This window comes from Heptranchias perlo, chromosome 25, assembly GCF_035084215.1.
Source record: "Heptranchias perlo isolate sHepPer1 chromosome 25, sHepPer1.hap1, whole genome shotgun sequence".
Taxonomy (NCBI): domain Eukaryota; kingdom Metazoa; phylum Chordata; class Chondrichthyes; order Hexanchiformes; family Hexanchidae; genus Heptranchias; species Heptranchias perlo.
Window position 1 is genome coordinate 26,548,475 of NC_090349.1, and position 22,129 is coordinate 26,570,603.

The window sequence follows — 22,129 nt, forward strand, 5'->3', positions numbered from 1 at the left end:
GTGTTGGTGAGAGATGTAGACTCCTACTGGGACAATTATGTAGGCAAACACGGCAGTCGTTTTGTGTATATTAAGACTACACAAACAACAGTGGGATGAACGGCCAGTTATCCCATTTGTTTAGCTGATGCTGGTTGAGGGAGGAATATTGGTCAAGGTACTGGGACATTTTCCTTTGAATATTGCCATGGCATCTTTAACATCGACCTGAACCTACACAACAGGAAAATGGAGCTTTGGTTTAACATCTTCCCTGAAGAATGGTGCTTCCAACAATGCAGCATTTCCTCAGTGTCAGCCTAGGTCATGTGCTGAAGTCCTGGTGTGAGTTGTAGGAATGACATAAGAATGGAATGTTATTTATTATAGTCGTAAGAAGACTAAAGACACTGATCTGAAATGTAATGCTCTTCTCTTGTTTCTTTGTGCAGTTGGTGACAAGGTTCCTGCTGACATCAGACTGACTTTAATTAAGTCAACAACCCTAAGAGTAGATCAATCAATTCTTACAGGTAACATGTTCAAGTTATGCTGGCTTTTCAATGGGCTATACAATTTTATAGGATAACTTGACTTGTCCATAAATTCAACTGTCATTTCTTTGATAAGTGATATTTTGTATTGTTAAGAACCTTTTTTTTTGTTTTCACCCTTTTATGAAGTTAACTGTCAATGTTCTAGTGAGCGGAGTTTTATGTATAAAGACCTAGTTATACCGGCACCTGAAATGAATCCCTACCAGTTTCTAACGCTTTGCACAATGTACCAAAAAGGATGTTGGATCCACATGCAGAACGGTCATATATGGAGCACTAAAATACCCTGTACTCTGCCAAGACTCAACCATCTGAGCATATTTCAGATCAATTGGTTATACCCAGTAAGCAGTTTGTGAGCTCCACTTCTGAATCTTCAGCCTTTTTTTTTAAAACAAAAAAAACTTCTTGTTCTCTTGCACTGAGGTTGGGGAGCACTAGGCTTTTTTTTTAAAAATCCTTTTTCCGCTTCTTCACACTTCAATCCTGGAACAGGAGGATGAATACAGCATGTTCATTCCAGTGTTGGATCCACTTTGATTGTATGCTAAGATTTTTTTTTTTGCCAATTGGGTTGCATTTTAGGGACAATGTCTTGGAAGTGGGTAATGATTATGCTGTACATACCTCCCTGTGTTAGGATTGAAGTTTAAAGGAAGGGTTTATAGTATATAGGGAAAAAGTGTAATCTACTTTTTTCTTAAATATGTGATAAATAGCCTGGAGCATCCAGACCTAAGTGCTTCTGCCTTCTTCCAGATCAGTAGTGAATATATTCTTCCCTGCAATGCTTGGCTGTAATACACTTGGAAGTGTATAGCTGCAAAATGTTTGGACTTGCATCTGGAATGGAGTTAGGATAGAGAGGTAGCATAACAGTTGGAATTTCAAAATTTAGATTAAAAATAAACTTATTTGATAGCGTGTAAATTACACAAAATGGACATGTAATTGCTTCATTCAAATTATTGGATAATTTGAGTTCTTCATAAACACACAAATGACTGAATTATCAGAAGTAGATTGTCAGTGATCCTGACACCAAGAATGTTAATTAAGCTGAGCCCCTCTCTTAATCTGGACAATTTATTATGTAAAACAGCCTCCACTTTTTTTAAAAAAAACCTCAAACTGGACATGTAGACACCTACCTGTTCAAGAATTATTTCAACTTTTCACAAAAGGCTCAAAAATCTCACTACATTACGATCAGAAAACAGCCTAATTGAACAATGGGTTATGAGACCTGTTGTGACTCGTGAGGTTTATTTGCACTGATTGTGGAATAAAGTTGTTGTTATACAGTTTCACACCAGTTTTGTGTATTTCAGTATATAGAAGGCTTCTTGCATAAGACTCCTTGCATCGGGGTGATAATGTTAAGTAATTCTTTCCCATGTGTATTTCCTCTTCCCTAGGTGAATCTATATCGATTATCAAGCACACCGACCCAGTACCTGACCCTCGTGCTGTGAATCAGGATAAGAAGAACATGCTTTTTTCTGTAAGCAACTTGACTCTGTCTGGATTTTAGATTAGAATACTAAAGTTAGCTTCTTCAGAGTAGTGATAAGTTAAAGGCTTCTCCTTCAAACTGACATAACCCGATTAGAACTCTCATCTCCATTTCATTTGTGTTTTTCTATTTTTTTCAAAAGTCACCTTTCACCCCTCATTATTATCCAATGTAAGGTTATAATGAAATTCTCTTATTTAGATGACTACTGTGATTTTTTTTTTCAGTGCAATGTAATTTGGAACGGAACTTCAAAACTATATTTGAAGTTGTTGAGGATAGTTGGAAAAAGACTTGGACAAATCAGATTTGTTTGAACTTTCCCAATAGTTGTGTTAACCCCTTCCCTAATACAGTAGACAGAAATTAAGGATGAATAATAGTTGCAGTCAGTGTTGCTGTCTTCACAGAGTAATATAAAGAGGGTAGATCTAATTTCTTGGCCTTAGTCCTCATTGGTTTGGCTCAGGACTAGGTTTGATCTTCTGCCATAATTCTCTGGACAGTGTTCAAATACTATTGAATGTTAACATAATTTTAATATTTTGACATTTTTGTTGTATGTATAGTACTGAATTTTGTAAAACTGGCACTTTTACAAGGGAGGTGGGGACGGAAAATCATGTTTAGTTTTTCTTTTGAAATACTGAGTCCAACAGGAAAAACTTAAAATTACTTCCTTAAGCTGCACTTGTATTGCTGTGCTGGTGTCGCCAGCTCCCGACGCACAGGTCTTGCACAGCCGGTGTAAACATGCCAGATTCAGCAACTCAGGAAAACTTTTTTTTAAAAGAAGTCTCCTCTTAGTTAATCTGGCAAATTTGTCTTTGGTGTTGCTGGCTACACAAGATCTGCATATGGAGAGCTAGCCCATTAGCATGGGACTGGAGCAATATAAAAGGAGTTTAACTGTTTACCTTGTTTGTTGAATGGTTTGTTTGATTTGGGGACACTTCTACGGTTGCCAATAGTTATTGATGTTTTGCCAAAATAATGGTTTGCTCCAATGAGCTGTGTTGCATGGTCGTTTTTATTTTGGAGCTTATCAAGGTTTGTATCCTTCAAGAGTGGGACAGGGTTCTGTTTTTGTATTCCGTGCCCACAACAGGCATTCACAACTTTGTATCTGAGTTGTGCTATACACGAGGAAATTTTTACCACCTTACCATTGGTTGAACAAAGTGGTCTTCATCTCTCTGACGAGCTCCCCTTATGTTGGTATAATGTTTCCGCTGTCCATATACACTATCTTGTATCTGAGTTCACTTTTGAATTTAGTTCCAAATTATGGGCAGTTTTGGATTTCAGCCACTGAGAACTTTAATTGTGCTATCCAAATACATTTCATTTAGGACCCCAACAGCCAGCAGAGGTGTCTTTCATCCCCTCCTGGGCTGGATTGAAAACAGGTCCTTCAGGTGAAAAAGCAGTATTCTAACTCTCTTTTTTATGTTGATTAGAAATGGAAGCTACTGCAGAAATGGGCTAATAGTAAGTGATTAACTGTGCCTGCATACTGTATGAACACTGCAAGAGTCTATAGTTGCACTAAACAGTAATTACAGGATTTAAACCCTTTAATTGTTAATTTTGCCAAGGAAATACTGATTTATGAGCCCACTGTTTCATTACTGGTGGATAACACTAATTTTGTTCCTGGCTTTTGGCATGGTAGTGTGCTGTGCTATGACAGTGCGGATAGAGTACAGATTTGAACCTTTGCTCTGTTTCTGATCTTAGTTTGCTGTCTTAGTGGGTGCCAGGTGAATGGGAAATAAATGTCCCTGGCTTTGCACAGTATATTATATACAAAGATTTGTTCATGGTTTTCTATTAGTCTAACTAATTGAACTTAAGTAGCTAAAGCCAGTAGCATTTTCTTCCCTAGCAGTAGCAATGTATACATAATGCAGTGCAACATAAAACCTTAAAATGTGTTTCTTTGGAATCTAGTTTAATGGAGTTCACATCTGTGTAATCTCTTCACAACTTGCTACATCGTTGGCATTTATTCTTTGGCTTTTTGGTCTTTCAGTACTCTTATACTCACTTGCAGTAAACAATTGGATGACTTATCATTCAAGCCCATCCACCCAAAAACTCTACAAGCTGGAAGACTAATGTCTTCATATATCCATGTAAAAAGACACATCCAAAACCCTGGGAATGTGTTTTAAGTTTAACCTTAGTTGTTCAACACTTGCCATACAAAGTCAGGCAAATTGAGGAGGAAGTAAAGAGCCCATCTGTCTGAGATTTTAATTGGCATGTGCCTTCCTCTTAACTAGCCTTTTAAATAGCACCTTTACACAATTCTAACCATTGCATCATTTTATGGAGATATGGTGCCTGGCAAAAGTAGCCCTTCTGTTCTGAATTCTAACCTGTTGATACACTAGATAATTATTTTGCTGAGCTGTCTGTTCATGGGGAAGTCATTGATCTTAATGGTCAGACTCCCTTCAGTCCAAACTTTTTGTCTTAGCAGACCACTTAAACCACTTTTTATACTGGCACTTGTTTTGATTGGATTCCGGAGACTGGCCTCCATTAGCCAGCTTGCACCGTTTACACTTCTTCCAGCGACAGATTTGTAGGCCCAGTCTCTTTGTGCTGGTTCTGCCACCAGGGTAATGGACTCTGATCTAGTAGTGTAAAGGCATGGATCTGCCTCATGGAGGACGATCTCTGCAGTTCAATCTAAAAGGCGGCAGTGTAAAAGAAGTTTTCAGCTATATTCTAGAGCGCTGCAGGCCACATTAAAAAATTACCTTTTTACTCGTTCTTTTTTTTCAGGTTGTCAATTTTGTGATATTTTGTCTGTTAGCAAGCCACTGACCTATATTTAAATTCAAAATTTAAATTGTGCAATTAAAAACACACGTCCCCAAGCTAAATTACAGCCTTAAATTAAAATTTAATTTTGTGTAAAAATGCTCCCAGCTAAATTACAAACTTAAGTATTTGAATTTAGTGGGATTGTTTGAATCTCATTTCTGTTTCTGGCTATTTGCCACTGGGTTTGCCTGTTTCAATTTTCTAGGCCTAGCAGTTTGGAAAGTTTATTCATAGCTTCCTCTTTGGTAGATTTAAGATTTATCTATCAATAAATGGGAACAAACCTTTCCAAACTGCCAGGCCTGCCAAATTAAAATAGGTGAGCCTGGTGGCATCAAAAATTAACCAAGAACAAGAAAGTGAAACCTGCAGGAGAGTGAGTTACCAGGGCTTGCAGGCTGCTCGTTGTCCACAGACGATAGTGTGGACACCCCTGTATAAGAATATTCTGTTTGTTGAGTTACTTTGACAATGGGACAGATCTCTCAATTTGATTCAAGTGATTGGAATTGAGAGGTCATGCATGGTAATCATCATCTTTCTAGGCTTATGCCTGGGGCTACAAATTGGCAGTTACCCATCCCAAGGCTTGACTGTAAGTGTGTAACTACTTGAATTATGATCAACACTGCAGGACCAATTCATGACCTCAGACCAACTGATTCAATCATGCATCAGGGCAGTGGCACAAGTCTATTGATCATCTTTGGGATGGGTGACTGCTGCCATCTTTGTAGTCTTGGATGCAAGACTTGTTGGAAAATGGGTACCAGAACTATCCTGGTAGTGCGATTACCACTGTAGGTAAAAGTTGCTAACTCATCATTTTGAGATGAACATATTGCTTTTTCTCAACTTCAGGGTACAAACATTGCAGCTGGTAGAGCAATTGGAGTTGCTGTTGCCACTGGTGCACACACAGAAATTGGCAAAATTCGTGATGAAATGGCAGCAACTGAACAAGAGAGGACTCCACTTCAACAGAAGCTTGATGAGTTTGGTGAACAACTCTCCAAGGTTATTTCACTCATCTGTATTGCTGTCTGGATCATAAACATTGGCCACTTCAATGACCCAGTGCATGGCGGTTCCTGGATCCGTGGTGCCGTCTATTACTTTAAGATTGCAGTTGCTTTGGCTGTGGCTGCAATTCCCGAGGGTTTGCCGGCTGTGATTACTACCTGCCTGGCCCTCGGTACTCGGCGTATGGCAAAGAAGAATGCTATTGTGCGGAGTCTGCCGTCTGTTGAAACGTTGGGTTGCACTTCTGTTATCTGCTCTGACAAAACTGGTACTCTCACTACAAACCAGATGTCTGTCTGCCGGGTAAGTGGTTTTATGTCTGGTTTTAGGTTATTTTCAAATTGACATCGTTTTTAATGACTGGTAAAGAGCAGAAAAGTGTCTTGACACTGGCTGCTTTAATGCTCTGGTGAGGAGGACTGGGAGAGAGAAGCTTCTGAGTTGCTCACATTGCAGCAGAGTGAAGACTTTTCATCTCTGGTGAAGCAGCAGTTTATTTCTGCATAATCCTTGCTCAAATCTGCTTGTGGTTATTGATTTCTAGTGTCTGCATATATCCCGTTGTCCTCCAATTGGCAGTGCACATGGGGATTGTGCGACATTCTCTGGAAGGTTCAATTTAAATGGCATGATGCAAATGTGTAAAATCAATGAAGAAATGCATTTCAAATTTTTATTGAACTTAATTATCTGTTGGTGTACAATTCAACTTTTGTATTAGAAACTGATTCAGTTGGCATTTATATATATATATATATATATATATATATAAACACTGCAGTGTATGCCATAGCACACTACCAATTGAGTTGGTAGTAATTAAGAGCCTGAACTTTTTATTTAAAAAAAACTATTCTTGCATCCTTTGGATAAGTAAAGTTTAGGCTTGTGCTATGTACTGACCCTTGTTGAAACAGTTTGAAGAGTTTAAATGAGTTCCATATATTTGTCCTTCACATGTCTTCCGCAGCTTGTAGGATGTGTGCAAGATTTATGTGTGCTGTCAGACATTCAGAATAGGTTACTAAAACAACGCAATTGTTTGCCTCATGGACTAAAAATGGACTCCTCCGGGAGTACGCCTTCTCTAGTCCAACGTGGTACAAAGAATCGCTTGACCTACACAATAAGATTGACACAGCATTCTCCCCTCTCATGAGGCACTTAAATGGATTTTATAGTGTGTGTGTATATATTAAATTACATTGAGCTTCATTTACTGTATCTCAAAAAAAATTTAAATATTTCCAGGAAAAGACTTTGTGCATTTAGTAACAGACCTAAATTCTGATCTGGTTCTTGCACAGCAGTACGCTGTTATGTAAAGGAAGCTTTATTCATCTGTTAGGCAATGCTCTTGTCTAAAACACGCAGAGTTTATATCTTGCTAGCCGCTTTAATTTGCTGTGATCAACAGCTGACTTGCTATTCTTTACCTAGAGTATGTGCTACTTTGTGTCATTCCCATAGATGTTCATTATTGACAAAGTTGAAGGTGACCAGTGTTCTCTGAAGGAATTTTCAATAAGTGGCTCCACCTACAGTCCTGAGGGACAAGTGTAAGTAAACATATTCACTTTTTCAAAACCTTCTTCAAGCTACAATTTAAGCATTTGCAGTGCTGCATTTAAAAGTGTTCGTCAGCTGTCTGTGCACTATAATCTATATTCCTTTTAAAAGTTTGTGTGCATGCATGTAAATATATATCACACTATGCAAAAAAAAATGCTTGTACTGCAATTAATGTGTCTGATTTATTCTGTTGGCCCCCAAATGCCATAGGTAATGAGACCTAAAAGCAGCAAAAAATTATTTGAAGAACGTTTGGATGTCTGTCACTGGGGAAAATTTGCAAAAATTGCACAAAAGCAATTACAACTAGCTTGGTGCCAGTTTCTTCAGGGTAGGGTGAGGAGGAGGGAGCGAAAACCATGTTTGTTGCTCTTTCTGAGAGGGCATAACACCACACAATGTTAATGCAAGTGGAGACTTAAGCAGGGATTGAGCATCTCCAAAAGTGAGCTATCCACTAGAAAGTAACAGAAATGGCAGAATTCAGACATGACAAGGTATATTGGTTATAGCAATGCGGATATTTCTGTGACCTGCTTTCTTCCCAGTGGCAATCTGTCCCATCTCCCATAGTAGAGACTATAGAATCCAAAAACCTCTCTTCAGGCTGTATATTTCAACAAATTGAAAATGTATTCATTGCCCACTTGCAGAACATTCACGTCCATTGGACCTAGGTTTAAACCAAACTTAATCAGCGCACTTGCAGCAATCAAATGCTTTTCACTCTCTTGTATAGGCATCCAGGTATGTGAATACCTATGTCTCAAATTTGTGTATTTCCTTTTTGAAATGTCACTCGTTTGCAACATTCAGTTCCAATCCAGGAAGGTGACTAATTCTGTGTATCTAGTCAGTGAATTAAAATTTAATAGTCTTTCTATTGACTCTCCATCATTGATCTGGAAACAACTGTAGGTGACCTTCATCATCTTATCAAAAAAATAACACTTAAAAATTTGCAAAATAGATGGCATCACCTCTAGACATTTGCCAAATGTTGTTGGTAGGTATATTCTGGGTTCTGTTGCAACAAGACGACAGATCCACCCATCTCTAAGACAGTAACCTTAGATATGTGGAGGGGAACAAATTCCAAGTATATTATAGTCACTGAAGATATTCTTCAAAATATGTTCTGCTTACATACCTGCCTTCCCAGCCCCTCCACTTTAATCTTGCTTCAGAAGAAAATTTTGTTTTACATTTTTGGTGGCTTATTCAATTACATATTGGGAAATGTTCAAGAATAAACCAACAACTTTATCTTAAAGTTGATTGTTTTAAGATTTTTATCAAATACAGTTTTACAAATATCTAAGCAAAAGAAAATGGTTTTGAAATATGGATGCTGTAATTTTCCCCCTTAACTGGAAAATGTAAATGAAAGCACTTGCAATTATATAGCGCCTTTCACAACCTCAGGACATCCCAAAGCACCTTACAGCCAATGGAAATACTTTTTAAAGTGTAGTTGCTATGGTAATGTAGGGAAACGTTGCAGCCAATTTGCACAAAGCAAGGTCCCACAAACAGCAATGAGATTTTTTAAAATTAAGTAATGTTAGTTGAAGAATAAATAGAATACCAGGAGAACTCCCCTGCTCCTGCTCAAATAGTGCCACGGGTTCACCTGAGAGGTCAGATGAGGCCTCAGTTTAACATTGCATCGGAAAGATGGCACCTTCAACAGTGCAGCCCTCCCTCGGTAGTGCACTGGAGTGTCAGCCTAGCTTATGTGCTCAAGTCTCTGTAGTGGGACTTGAACTCACAACCTTCTGACTCAGAGACAAGAACGCCACGGCTGACAATATGCAGAAATAGGAAATTGGGTGTAATTTGTACCCTTGTAAAGGAAAGAGTATCTCAAACAGCCTAGCCAGCTGCCTGTGGGATTTTATTACCGTTACTGAAGGCAGGGGAACATTATTTAAACAGCTGGCAAGTAATCTCCTTCTGTAAGTTGCACAAGTCCTAATGTTAATTTATGTTAAATCATGTTTGTTTTTATAAGCAGTGAGATGTACTTATTTCTCTTGTACTATGTTAGTGCTTTTTTTAATTAATTGTCTGTTTGAAGCTTACTGCTTTCCACTGAAATGCAAAATTCAGTTCCAAAGTGTTAAACGAATACAGCACTAAAAATTCATTTTCAAGTCCTAAAAAAATTAAATATTAACTGGGTTCTCATGCTCTGCTCACTATGTCCTAGCCTGTTAAATGAAATTTGAATGAAATAATTCTGGTAAGGTGAACTTAACGGTCATTACCAATGCAGATGTGATCTACACTTGCATACCTAGGGCAGTAATTTTTAGTGGTTAATGAGGGAAATGGTGATATAGGACTTTGCATTACAGGTAGGTTCAGCTTGAGTTTTAGTTTTTAATAGTTGTTGTTACACATTGGTTGAGTATTACTGCAATCAGTGTAATGCTGACTCTTAAAAAGAATATGGCCAGTAAAACATTAATATTTAAAATTTGTTTTGGAATAGAAGTGCCAAGTTTCTGTTTCTGACCTCTGAACTATCACTGACAGAGGCCAATGAACAGAGTTCCGTGTATGTATGCATGGAACTCTGCCTTGCCTTGCCTTCCCTAACAAGAGTGTGCTTCAGTTGGGCAGTATAACCACAGCTGCCCAGTCACACTGCCGTCAAAAATGTGCCCGTTATTGCACCAAATGATCCAGGAAAACTGGGGCATATCTTGCATGTCATTAACTAGAGTGGGTGAGGCTGCTAATCTCAGCAGCACAGTATGTACCTGTGTTGCAGTGCTGAAGTTGAAATACTGTTTCAGAAGCTGAAATACAAATTTTACCCAAATCAGCACAGCAATGAGACCATATCAAGCTGCATTAGAAGTGATACTGTAACAGGATTCTGCAGCTTTAGAAATGTCTTACAAATCACAAATGTTTTTAGTTTGGTTGTAGTGATAACCAAAATAAAAATTCAAATTTGTGAAACTGAGTCGGGTCAGAGGCTACTGGCACTGTGTTCCACCCGTGTACAAATAATTCCTTAATTCAGTAGAATATTTTGGTCTAGAAATTCTAGTTAAGTTTAACTTTTGTCTTGCAGCGAATTGGATAACAAAGTAGTGAATTGTTCTGAATATGATGGCCTTGTTGAACTGGCAACTATCTGTGCACTTTGCAATGATTCTTCTTTGGATTTTAATGAGGTATGAATCAAATATATATATAATCACTCATCAATTTCCCATGACTTTGCACATGGGGAGTTGACCAAGTACAGGTCAAGCAGAGTTAAAAGGTTGGAGTTGGGGGAGGAGGGAGATGGGAGTGGGTGAGGGAGCAGATGGGGGAAATGGATGGGATGGGGAAGAGGAAGGTAAAAGGAGGAAGGCGGGAGTAGAGAAGAGGAGACAACGAGGGACAAGGAAGGGTGGGTGGCCCTGGGCCAGGGTCAGTTTTATTCAATGGCAGGGAGTAACTGCTCTGGGTTGGGGCCTATTTCTATTTCAGGGGGAGAGAGAATGGTAGATTTTTTTTTTCTGGAAGGGAGTTGCAGCGAGGAAGTTAGTGATTATCTATTTATAACAAAAGTTCATATTTTGTGCCTTGTTGATAATTTTGAAATGCAGATGAGGTAAATGCTATATGAATAGTGTATGTAGATACACCAAAGTCATAGCAAAGATGATGGGAGCTCACAAATCTTAAGTAAATTTAAAATAAAGAATAAAATGGGGAAAAAATTTGTGCTGGCGATTTCTTATTTCACCCTTCAGGAGACCGACAAAGCGTTCCGTACCCAGTCAACACTCGAGTATTCTAGTGTTGTAGTCCAAATGTATCTTTTTGGGATTAGGGACTTAACATTAAATCTCACTTAAATTAAAACATTTTCTCTGCCAAATTGGAACAGAGATTAATTGTGCTACATTATAATTCAAATTTTTAATTTGGTTCTGACCCTCCAAGAACTAGTCACAGCACTTGTTGCATTAACCATGGGGGAAGTGCTCTCGTCACCATGTGTAGTCACATCAGAAATTATTCAAAAAGAATGTGTTTCTATTGCCGCCACATATAGCAACCAGAGAAATCCTTCCCTGCCCAATATGAAGTTTCTGATTTTTATTTGAGTATGATTTGTCTAATATTTTAACCCCCATTTTCAGAGTAAAGGAGTGTACGAGAAGGTTGGGGAAGCCACAGAGACTGCCCTCTGTTGCTTGACTGAAAAAATGAATGTGTTTGACACAGACGTGAAGAATCTAACCAAGATTGAGCGTGCCAATGCCTGCTGTACCGTAAGTTTTAATTCTCTGAAGCAGTTTGCTTTTATTCGGAAAAAAAAATAGGAATTTTAGCTAAAAGTATGTTTTTTTTTGTTTCTCCAGGTCATCAAACAATTAATGAAGAAAGAGTTCACTTTGGAGTTCTCTAGAGACCGGAAATCTATGTCTGTGTACTGTTCCCCAAACAAACCCACTCGAACATCTATTGGCAACAAGATGTTCATTAAGGTAAAATTGCAATGCATTCCATTTTCTTCCCCTATAGCTACTCTTCATGCTTTGTGGTTTCACATTGGAGAAAATAGTGTTTTGTACTTCATATAATATAGATTTGTGTCAAAAGTCCTGAGTAATGTAATGAACAGGCTGATTTGAATTCCGACCTTGTGCTGTCCCAGTGACATGTTGGAGCAGACCTGGCTGAGTCTGTCTTGTGCTTGCAACCATCGCCTACTACTAATGAATAAACTCAGACTGATGGAATTAATGTTCAGAACCTGAGAGGTGAGCTTATCAAATCCACACTCTGATAATGGATTTGCCAATTGAGTGCAGACTGCCAAAGTATCAGAGAATGGTGGGGTCTATGCAGCAAAGATGTGGTAAAGATACTGTAACTGTGTTTTGCTTTGTTTCCATAGGGTGCCCCTGAGGGTGTGATTGATAGATGCACGTACATTCGTGTTGGAACCACTAAAGTTCCCCTCACAATATCTATCAAAGAGAAGATTTTGACTGTTGTCAAAGAATGGGGTACTGGCAGGGACACACTGCGCTGCTTGGCACTGGCTACGCATGATAATCCTATCAGAAAAGAAGATATGAATCTGGATGAGTCATCAAAGTTCATTAACTATGAGGTTGGTGTTGGGCAGAATAAAGAGCCTTAATATGTAGATGTAAACTTTACACAGGTAACTATTGTTAAAAAGTAAATACTATCCATTATGTATAATGGAATGATAGTCAAATATATCCTATTTAGAATCTTAGAGGAAGAGACCATTACTTAAGGCACAATAAGTTCTCACACATCATTTTCAGGTACTCAGTGGAGTGTTTGTTCCAGGCATTCCTGAAAGAATTCTAGCACTCCTTTTTATAGATGATATTGTGCTGTTTGTAGACTCATCTGGGAATCTAGTGTGCTTTATTGACTAAATTGAACAATTGGCTAACCAGTGGGATATGATGGTTGGTGTCCCCAAAGTGTGTCATGGATTGCACAACTCGAGTGTGAATCTCAACGGTATGATTAGGAGATATAATGGCGTCTCTCCCATTTGTTTGAAATTAGTACCTGGAGGTTCTGTTGGATGTCAATTTTAGCTTGGACACAGGTCTCAGAACCACACTGAGAAGGGTGTAGGGCATTTTGGTTTTTCTCTCCTTTTTAGTAATAGCGAAGTCCAAATACAGATTAAGCTTGTGTATAAAATGTGTCCAAGCATTTCTCCTCCATGGATCAGATCTCCTAGGCATGCAACAGAAGGGCTCCTTTGGCCCCCGTGTGAGTTCCAGGACCAAACTGTGAGATAGATTTGTAGCAAAAAAGGGAAATGATGCATGGATGAAGGACTCTGGCCGACTGACCTGTCATTGAGCACCCGGAGAGGAAGTCAGCACACATCTTTGGTGAAGCATTTGATGTTGGGTGTTTAGAATATCCAGGTGATTGGTATGATACAAATAGTGTTAGAAAATATCCAGCTATACAGTCAACATCTACTTTCAAAGTGATGGTTGATGAGGGAAGTCTTGAGAGTTGATGACAACTAATGGAAGGCGATACCCAGTGACTGGTTATTAGAACACATACTCATATATGTAGGGTTCACAGGCTACCAGGATTGAGCTACAGAGCAAGAAGCAGCTGCTGCTTAAGCTCCATGCTTTCACCTAGTGGAACCACCATCTAATATGCTCCGGTGTGTGTTCAATGTTGTGGTCAGGAGGATGGTGACTTTGTACTTGTACATTTTATGGTGCCTTGTGTTGCTTACCATACCACTTGCAATTAATTCCTCGTACCTTATACCTACCTAGCAAGGGCTCAAATCCAATTTTCAATTGCCTAATCACAAACTAATAACTATCCTCCTTGGAGAAAGGTAAACAGGGTCTCTTTGGGGTTATGATGACTCCAAGATGATATGCTGAGCGATGGAAAGTTGGAACTGAGTGTGCCCTTCAAGCTAGGCAGATTTGCAGTTCTTCAGGGTACTGTTGTTGTTTGACCAATTAGCCAAGCTCATTAGTGGGATCTGCCATTGAAGGTCCATCACTGGGGGCTGGGATTCTTCCCATTCAGCTCTAGATAACCCTGTAGAGTGACTTGTTAAAATACACACACACAGACTTCATATGTCCATCCTTATCCTTCTCAAATACTTCTGACATCATAGTGATGTTAGAAGTATTTGAGTGGTCCTTGCTAGACGAGCATTGGACAGTGCTCTGTGCTGGTAAACTGCCTGGTCTTAGTTGAATTCTAGGATTAGTCCTCACATTTGGGGGTTCCAAACCCTTGGCTTATGCCAACCTGTCCTCTAAGCTCTCTGGATCTGTGTAAATGTGGTATGCTCCTACTGGGAGAGAGGGTGTAATTCATATTGAATTAGGATATCTACTTGGATAGCTTTCTTAGTAGTTTGGTTTGGAGTCTCTTAATCATGGTGATGGGTTTCCACGTGTGTCAGACACCTAGGTGACCAGAAAAAGCACTCATGGATTCCACTACGATGATGTATTTAAGGAAAATATACCCATGTCAAATTATTGCATGTAAAACTGTATTTGTGTCTGTCAGGCTGGAAGTGTTCCACTGTGACTTTTTAACCTTTTGTTGCCCTTGTTACATTGTAAAATTCTCAAAATATTTTAGTTGTAACAGAATTAAAATGTTTTAACAGGCAGATAATTATACCCATAAGTTGATTATAGCATAATGAAATGCATTTATTTATTGATCAGAAAGTTGCTCACTTCATACTTAGCCTGTGTTGTGTTGGCTGATCTTAGCGGGGAAAGTAATTGGATACTACAATTGGCCTCTGCTTGGGAGGGGAAAATTCACTAGGGTTCCCACTACTAATTGATGTTCAGTAACTCCTACTCAAAAGTCCAGCTCACATACATCATGAACAGCCATTTAGGCAAAGTACTGAAGGGCTGCCAACACTTGTGGACCACATTCCAGCAAGAGAGGAAGGTAAAGAGGAATAATAATTATATTATTTACGGGCTTAAGACCTCTCTGATGATGTGATCGGGTGTTGTCCAATAAAGCAGTCCCTGTCAGACAAGTTCAAAAATTCCTTCCTGGCGTGGAAACAGTCTGGGAATCCAGTTTGCTTCAGTGTGCCTATAATAGGAGTTAAAGTACATTTACAAAAACATTCCCATTGATTGCATACTAATACATCAGGAAATTTACAATGTTGAATGTTTTGTAAAATGAGAAAACTCTCCCATTCCAGACCGACCTAACGTTTGTTGGATGTGTTGGTATGCTCGATCCACCAAGATCAGAGGTAGCTGCTTCAATCAAGATGTGCAAGCATGCTGGCATCCGTGTCATCATGATCACTGGTGATAACAAGGGCACCGCGGTAGCCATTTGCCGTCGTATTGGTATCTTTGGAGAACGAGAAGATGTCAGTAAAAAAGCTTTCACTGGCCGTGAGTTTGATGAGCTTCCCCCAGCAGAACAGAGAGAAGCTTGCTTGAATGGTCGCTGCTTTGCTCGAGTAGAGCCTTCCCACAAGTCAAAGATCGTGGAGTTTTTGCAGGCGTTTGATGATATCACGGCCATGGTAGGAACACAAGTTTTTGAAGTACTCTAGTCTTGCTTTGAGTGTTATACTTTTTTTTAAAAACAAGAAGTTCTGGCTGAAGTGATTCCATGTTTGGTTCCATGGACTGATATTTTCTTTGTTGCAAACAGCTTAAAAGGGGAACTGTCTCCTTGGAGAGAAGAATATATTTATAAACCAGTTTCCCAGACTTGCCAAAATTGATGTTTATTGCATTAAAACGCATAATAACATGTAGTTATCATGAAAATGAAACGTTGCTTTTCCTCCCCATTTTTTAAAAAAAAGCTTTGGGGAACATTTTCATGAAGACTGTGGCTTTTTAACACACAGGCTTCTTTCATCAGAATAATATTACATTTGGTACACTGGTTTAATGTATCAAATGTGTTCGCCACTTTATTTTGACGTAAAAATGCATTCCTTTAATTGAAGTTTTTAGACTGTGGGCTTCCCTGATGACTCAGCAAGTTGTCAGTGAGTGGTTGAACCACAGAGACCAGAAAGATCATGGGTTTGATCCTTGGTCTGTGTAGGTTGAGCATATTTCGGCAGGGGTGCTGTAGTTGGCCTCAGTGCTCCTGGATTAGGGAAGGAAAAATCAGCCAGGGTTTCCATTCCTGATCGCTAAGCAGTGACTCCTGCTGAAAGTTTCCATGTTTGGATGTCAGGTGAAGACCGCATTGGGCTCAGCTCTGATGCCCACTTGGTAAAGTAACAAACATTTGTGATCTAGACTCAACCCTAAAAAAGAAAGCCTTCTGGGTGAATTACCAGGGGCGCCTAGTACCCTTGGGGCCCTATTCAAGCAAGAACACAATGTCTCCAGGAGAAATTTGGTGGAAAGAGGGTGGGGGAATTTTTGTGTGTCAGGTAATGGTATATTGATTGCACTTCATTTTGCTACTTTTCAATGTTAAAGCCTATCCATTAATTTCATATTCTAGAATTATTTGTAAAACACAGTAAATACTAATGGCTGTTATAGAAATTGTTTTCCCTGTTCTTTAAAAGCTTCAGTTGCTATTGAAGGGGGGTGGGGAAGTTGTAAATGCTGCAACCTGGGAGTGTTTTTTTGTTGTAATTATGCAAAAGTTAAGTTACTGATGCAAAGCTGACACCAAGATTGATTATGTGCATTAAAAATAGCACAATTGACCACCAAGCAATACCTTCTACCAAATGCTGAAGAGTCGGTAGTCTAATGTATTGCTGTAGCATAGTGTTGGGACAAGATTCACAAACATGACTGTTTACTCGGGCACTGAGGTGTAAACAAGACATTCCTTCAGAAGGGGACTGAAAACTTAGGCACAAGTCCGTCACCTATCTTGGCACCTCATCCAAATCTCTTTCTAAATTCCCAAGCCTCGATTATTGACCACTTGACATCTGGCTAGTCTCAATGGAGTCGATTTTTCAACTTGGTGCCCCGGCATAAAGCTGGCATTGTGGATCGGTCGTCCATTATAGAAACCATCCAATTTTCATTCCTGTTGCTTTTCCATAACAGCCGGTCTATCCACAACACCACTTTTACACCCGGACGGCAAGTTGACAATCTGCCTTTGTTTCTTAGAATCCTGTGGTATATGTAATACAGTTGGTGAAGAAGGAAACTTAAGAGTTGTCTGTGCCTGAATTAATTTCTTGTTCTTGCCCACCTCCTTTTGCCCTTGTATCTGATTTTTTTTTTAAATTCAAAATTTGTTACATTTATACTATATTGTGTTCCCGAAGAAAAGAGGTAAATAGTAACCATGGGGCAAGGTGGCTATATTGAGAGGAAGAGTTTTGTGTGACCATGGCATCTGTCTTAAAAGGACAAATCCTTTACTTGTTAGCAAATTGTTTTCATTGTCAGAAAGTGGTCTCTGGTCAAGCTGAAATGAAGATTAAAAATGGCTTATTTATTTTTGAATCTTGTTTGCTCAAAATGTTTTGCCCCATTTTGGCGTTTCAAGTACTTGGACCCAAGTTGAAAGCCTCCTTCAAATAATCAGCCATATTTGTCTTTTAGGGTGCTTCCTTGAAATTTTCAACCAGTGAATTGCAAAAGTAATTTTCCTGAATTCAACTATTTTTATATACCAAATAAGGTATTCACCTTGTATGGGTTTTTTTCTGGTCTTCAGACTGGTGATGGTGTGAATGATGCTCCTGCCCTAAAGAAGGCAGAGATTGGAATTGCCATGGGATCTGGTACTGCTGTAGCAAAATCTGCCTCTGAAATGGTACTGGCTGATGACAACTTCTCCACAATTGTAGCAGCAGTGGAGGAAGGCCGTGCTATCTACAACAACATGAAACAATTTATTCGCTACCTCATCTCTTCCAATGTTGGGGAAGTGGTCTGGTAAGTAGGAGGTACTGCTGTATGCAGTCAGCACTCCCAGTTCTGATTAATCATTTCTCATTCATGAAAAGAATACATTGCAAAGCTGATAATTCTCACTATTTCTGGATCTTATAAATTAAATGCAAACAATTTTAAATCTCAGTTACTAGTGTTGTGGAATCAGCTTATACATTTGCATTGAAGTTGCAAAACTAATAATTTCAATTGGTAGCGATGAATTTAACCAGTTCTCATCTAGGGTGCGAAGTGGAGGGAAAGAATCTTAAGAACACTCAAAGATCACTGGGCCCAAGAAGCCTAATAACCAATCCTACCAGCCTGCCTTCTTACCATACCCTTTACCCTGTTTTTCTTTCAGTTATGCAGTTTAGTCTGCTTCAGTGCCCTTCCCCAGTAACTTATTTCACAACTCGACTTCCTAATTTTTTTAAACTCTATTTTTGTTCCTTAGCACTTGAGCCATTTGCCACAGTGAAGACTTTACCCAGATCAATTTTCAGTTTGCTTCGCATTCTTGAGACCTTCAACTGGGTCACCTCAAAAGTCTCCTTCCTCTTTTCCAATGACAGCAAGCCAACATCTTTAAATTGTTCAGACAATGCAAATTCTGATGCCATCGATTTCTCTTCAGTGTTTGTCTCCTGCATTCTCTCCCAGGGCAATAATAACTTTCCTCTGATTGGGTGAGCAGAAATCCACATAGCACTGTGACAATCTGAGATCTGACAAATGGTTTATACAGTGACAGTGCAACCTTTTGTGAGTTGTACAGTGTCTTGTTGTAGTAACTATAGTTTAAAAAGAGGGACAAATCTGACCTAGGCATACAATACTTGGCTGAATATCAGTAATCGGTAAAATAATGGAAACTAACATAGGAGCAGTAATAGATTAATTAAACCAGCATAGATTAAAAGAGGAATTTCTTGCTTATCAAACCACTTTGATTTCTTTGAGGACATGATAAATAAGTTTAAACAGTGCACCTTTCTATAATATAGTTTATTTAGACTCATTGACAAGTTCCCACTTGAGAGACTACTGATAAAACTCAAACGCTTGATAATGGGAAGTAGAATGTGGGGAAGGATGAGAAATAGGAAACTGAGCGTTGTGCAAAGCCTAGTATCAGACAGAATGTAATCAACATTTTGTGGAACAATTTATGAAATTTAATGCTGACAAATACAAAGTATTGCGTATTGGAAGAAAGAATGAGCTTCAATGATGTACAAATAAGGGGGCTGAATTAGCACTGGAAAACTTTGGAAAAAATTTGAGATTGACAATAGATTTGTCACTTTCACTGCCAACAATATGGATAAGCAATTTAAAAAGCAAACAGAATGTTGGGATACATAACTAGAACAGGTTGGTATGTAGAGATTATACCAAGGCTGTATAATTCACTGATTAGACCACACTTGTATCGTGTGTAGTTTTGATTGCTACAATTGGAAAGAGTGTGGAGAGAGCAACAAGAATTATCCTAAAAGCAATCAGAAAAGATTAGAGAAGTTTATGCTCCACAATCTAGAGAGGGGAAGGTTAAGGAGCAACCTCATTGAATGTAGCGTATTGAATGGTGTAGATAAAATAAACTCTGAGCCTTACTTCAAAATAAGTCAGCCCAGTAGGACAAGATGATGTACATTTAAAACTCATCTCAGAGAAAAAAAAATTATTTATTCAAAGGGTGGTCGATTATTTCAAATATTAATCGGGTATGATAGTGGTGCCAAAAGATATTGGAGGCATTGTAAACACAGTTGGAATGCTAGGCTTGGTGAATTGGAGTACTAGTGGGTAAAACTGGGCCAAAAATGGCCTTATCTAACCCCTGACATTTTTTCCGCTGCTTAAGCAGTCCAGTTCCTTTTTTTGGCCTTTTTCTTAGTTACCAAGCACCGCGCTGATGTTTTAATACATTTATAACCGTTACATCGCTCCTGATCATCACTGTGGTACCACTGTTCCGTTTAACACGTCCTCCATTTAGTACCTCCTTCCAAAACTAATAATTTTTATCACGAGCTTTTGATGGAGTAGTTGGTAGTTCAGCTATGATTTGGATAAGCTTAATGAGTCATTGGGGAAGCAATATTTCACATCTATTTGCATTGAACTGCATCTGTCAACCATTGGCCCAGGTATGTTGAAAAGAAATCTTAATCTTTCTGAATCTGATTGCATTGTTCCTCATTAAGTAAAATCTTGGAAGCAGAAAAACTAATGAGTCCTGCTTCAAGTCATTAATATAAGAAAAATACCAAGGGTCCCTGATGCCTAGAGGTCCTCACTTATAACTTCTTTGCAGTTTTAGATTTTTCTATTAAAAAATTTAAGCATCTATATACTGTACCTCAATAACATACTTTACCTTTTATGATAAAGTGGTTCATCTTTTGGAACGAATAATAACAGGCATGCCCAGTGTTACTTCAGACAGCGGTGAAATTCTTTTCCATTCTGAACCTTTCTAGCATAGTTTTCTTCCCCCTTCCTTTCACCTGTCCACTTCTCCGTTCCCGCACCAGACTTGGGCTGAAGCAGACTATTTGCAACCTCCACATCCTACTTGACCCGGAGCTGAGCTTCTGACCCCATAGCTTCAATCAGAGGCATGCTACTTCCACCTCCAGAACATTGCCCATCTCTGCCCCACCTCACCACATCTGTTGCTAGAACCCTCATCCTTGCATTGTTTCAACCGGAATGGACTATTCCAATTCTCTCCTGGCTGGACTCCCATCCTCCACCTTGCATAAACTTGAGCTCATCCAAAATTCTGCTGCCCATATCCTAACCCACACCAAGTGCTGCCCACCAATCACCCCTGTGCTTGCTGACTTACATTGGCTCCCAGGCCACCAACACCTCTAATTTAAAATCCTCATCCTCGTGTTCAAATCCCCTCATGGCCTAGCCCCTCCCTATCTCTGTAACCTTGTCCAACCCTCAGAGAACTCTTCATTCCTCCAACTCTGGTCTCTTATGCATTCCCCACTCCCTTTGCCCCACCACTGGCGGCTGTGCCTTCAGCCACTTAAGCCTGAAGTTCTAGAATTTCCTCCCTCAACCTCTCCGCCTCTCTTTCTCTCTCCTTTGACCCTCCTTAAAAAGCTTTGTTTCCTATCCATCGGTCAACTTTCTATTCATGCTTTGTTTCCTTTTATACCATATACCTGGATTTTGTAATAAGCCTCCTGTGATGCACTTTATCAAACACTTTCTGAAAATCCACATACACTACATCCACTGCATTTCCTTTATCTATACAATCAGTCACTTCAAAAAAAATTGTCTGACATGATCTGCGTTTAAAACAATTGATGCTGGCTGCATTTGATTATCCTGTGTATCTCTAAATTCTCATTAATTTGATCTTGAGTTATGGATTCTAAGAATTTGCCCTCCAATCACATTAGACTAACCAGTCTGTAATTACCTGTTTTATCCTTTTTTTTCTCTCTCTAATGTAACAACTCTGTTCCAAAGTTACCCTTCAATTCCCTGGCACAATTTGCTTATGTGAGGATTGGAAAATTGTGGTCAGGATGTCTGCTACCAACCTTCTGACTTCCTTCAACAGTCAATGGTAAATGCCATCTGAGCCCAGTGACTTTTCCACTTTTGAATTCTGCTATTTTTTTTAAAGAACTAAATCTTATTCTACAATTATCTCAACAATTGTTCCAGCCTCCTCTATCGATCTACGGTCTCACCTTTTCCATCATTTGTAAAAAAAAAAGCAAAATATTTATTATTTCCACCAAACCTTCATCCTTGAGTGGTCCAACCCTCTCTTTAGTTATTCTTTTACTTTTAATATGCATTTTTAAACCCCTTCTATATAATCTCCAAGTTTTTCCATATTCACTTTTAGCCCTTCTAATCTTCCCTTTTTTCACCTCTTCACTGCACCTTTCCATTTCTCATGATTCTCTTCAGTATTGTTACCCCTCATTTTACCATTTATCTCCATTTTAAATTTGTTTAGTTTGAATTGCTCTCTTTATCCACAGACCTCTTGTCTTTTGATGTACCTGTTTTTCCATTTTGTAAGAATACATCTACTTTGTATTGTAGCATCTCCTATTTGAAGATTCCCTATTGCTGAGCAACTATCCTGTTTGTGAACTTTTCCACCCAGTTAATTTGGGCCACAGCGCTTCTTGTCTCTCTGGGCCTTTTTA

At 39.0% G+C, this 22,129-nt stretch overlaps 1 protein-coding gene across 2 annotated transcripts in view; it reads left to right on the plus strand.

Moving 5' to 3' along the window:
- The window catches only part of LOC137342134 (sarcoplasmic/endoplasmic reticulum calcium ATPase 2), a 74,427-nt gene that overhangs the window by 40,225 nt on the left and 12,073 nt on the right, over positions 1 to 22,129 (plus strand). For both annotated transcript variants that reach the window (XM_068005825.1, XM_068005824.1), the window contains exons 6-15: positions 432 to 512; positions 1,955 to 2,040; positions 5,752 to 6,216; positions 7,384 to 7,472; positions 10,574 to 10,676; positions 11,640 to 11,771; positions 11,862 to 11,987; positions 12,401 to 12,619; positions 15,239 to 15,574; positions 17,710 to 17,930. In XM_068005825.1, coding sequence (XP_067861926.1) covers positions 432 to 512; positions 1,955 to 2,040; positions 5,752 to 6,216; positions 7,384 to 7,472; positions 10,574 to 10,676; positions 11,640 to 11,771; positions 11,862 to 11,987; positions 12,401 to 12,619; positions 15,239 to 15,574; positions 17,710 to 17,930 — 1,858 coding nt within the window. The remainder of the gene's footprint in view (positions 1 to 431; positions 513 to 1,954; positions 2,041 to 5,751; positions 6,217 to 7,383; positions 7,473 to 10,573; positions 10,677 to 11,639; positions 11,772 to 11,861; positions 11,988 to 12,400; positions 12,620 to 15,238; positions 15,575 to 17,709; positions 17,931 to 22,129) is intronic.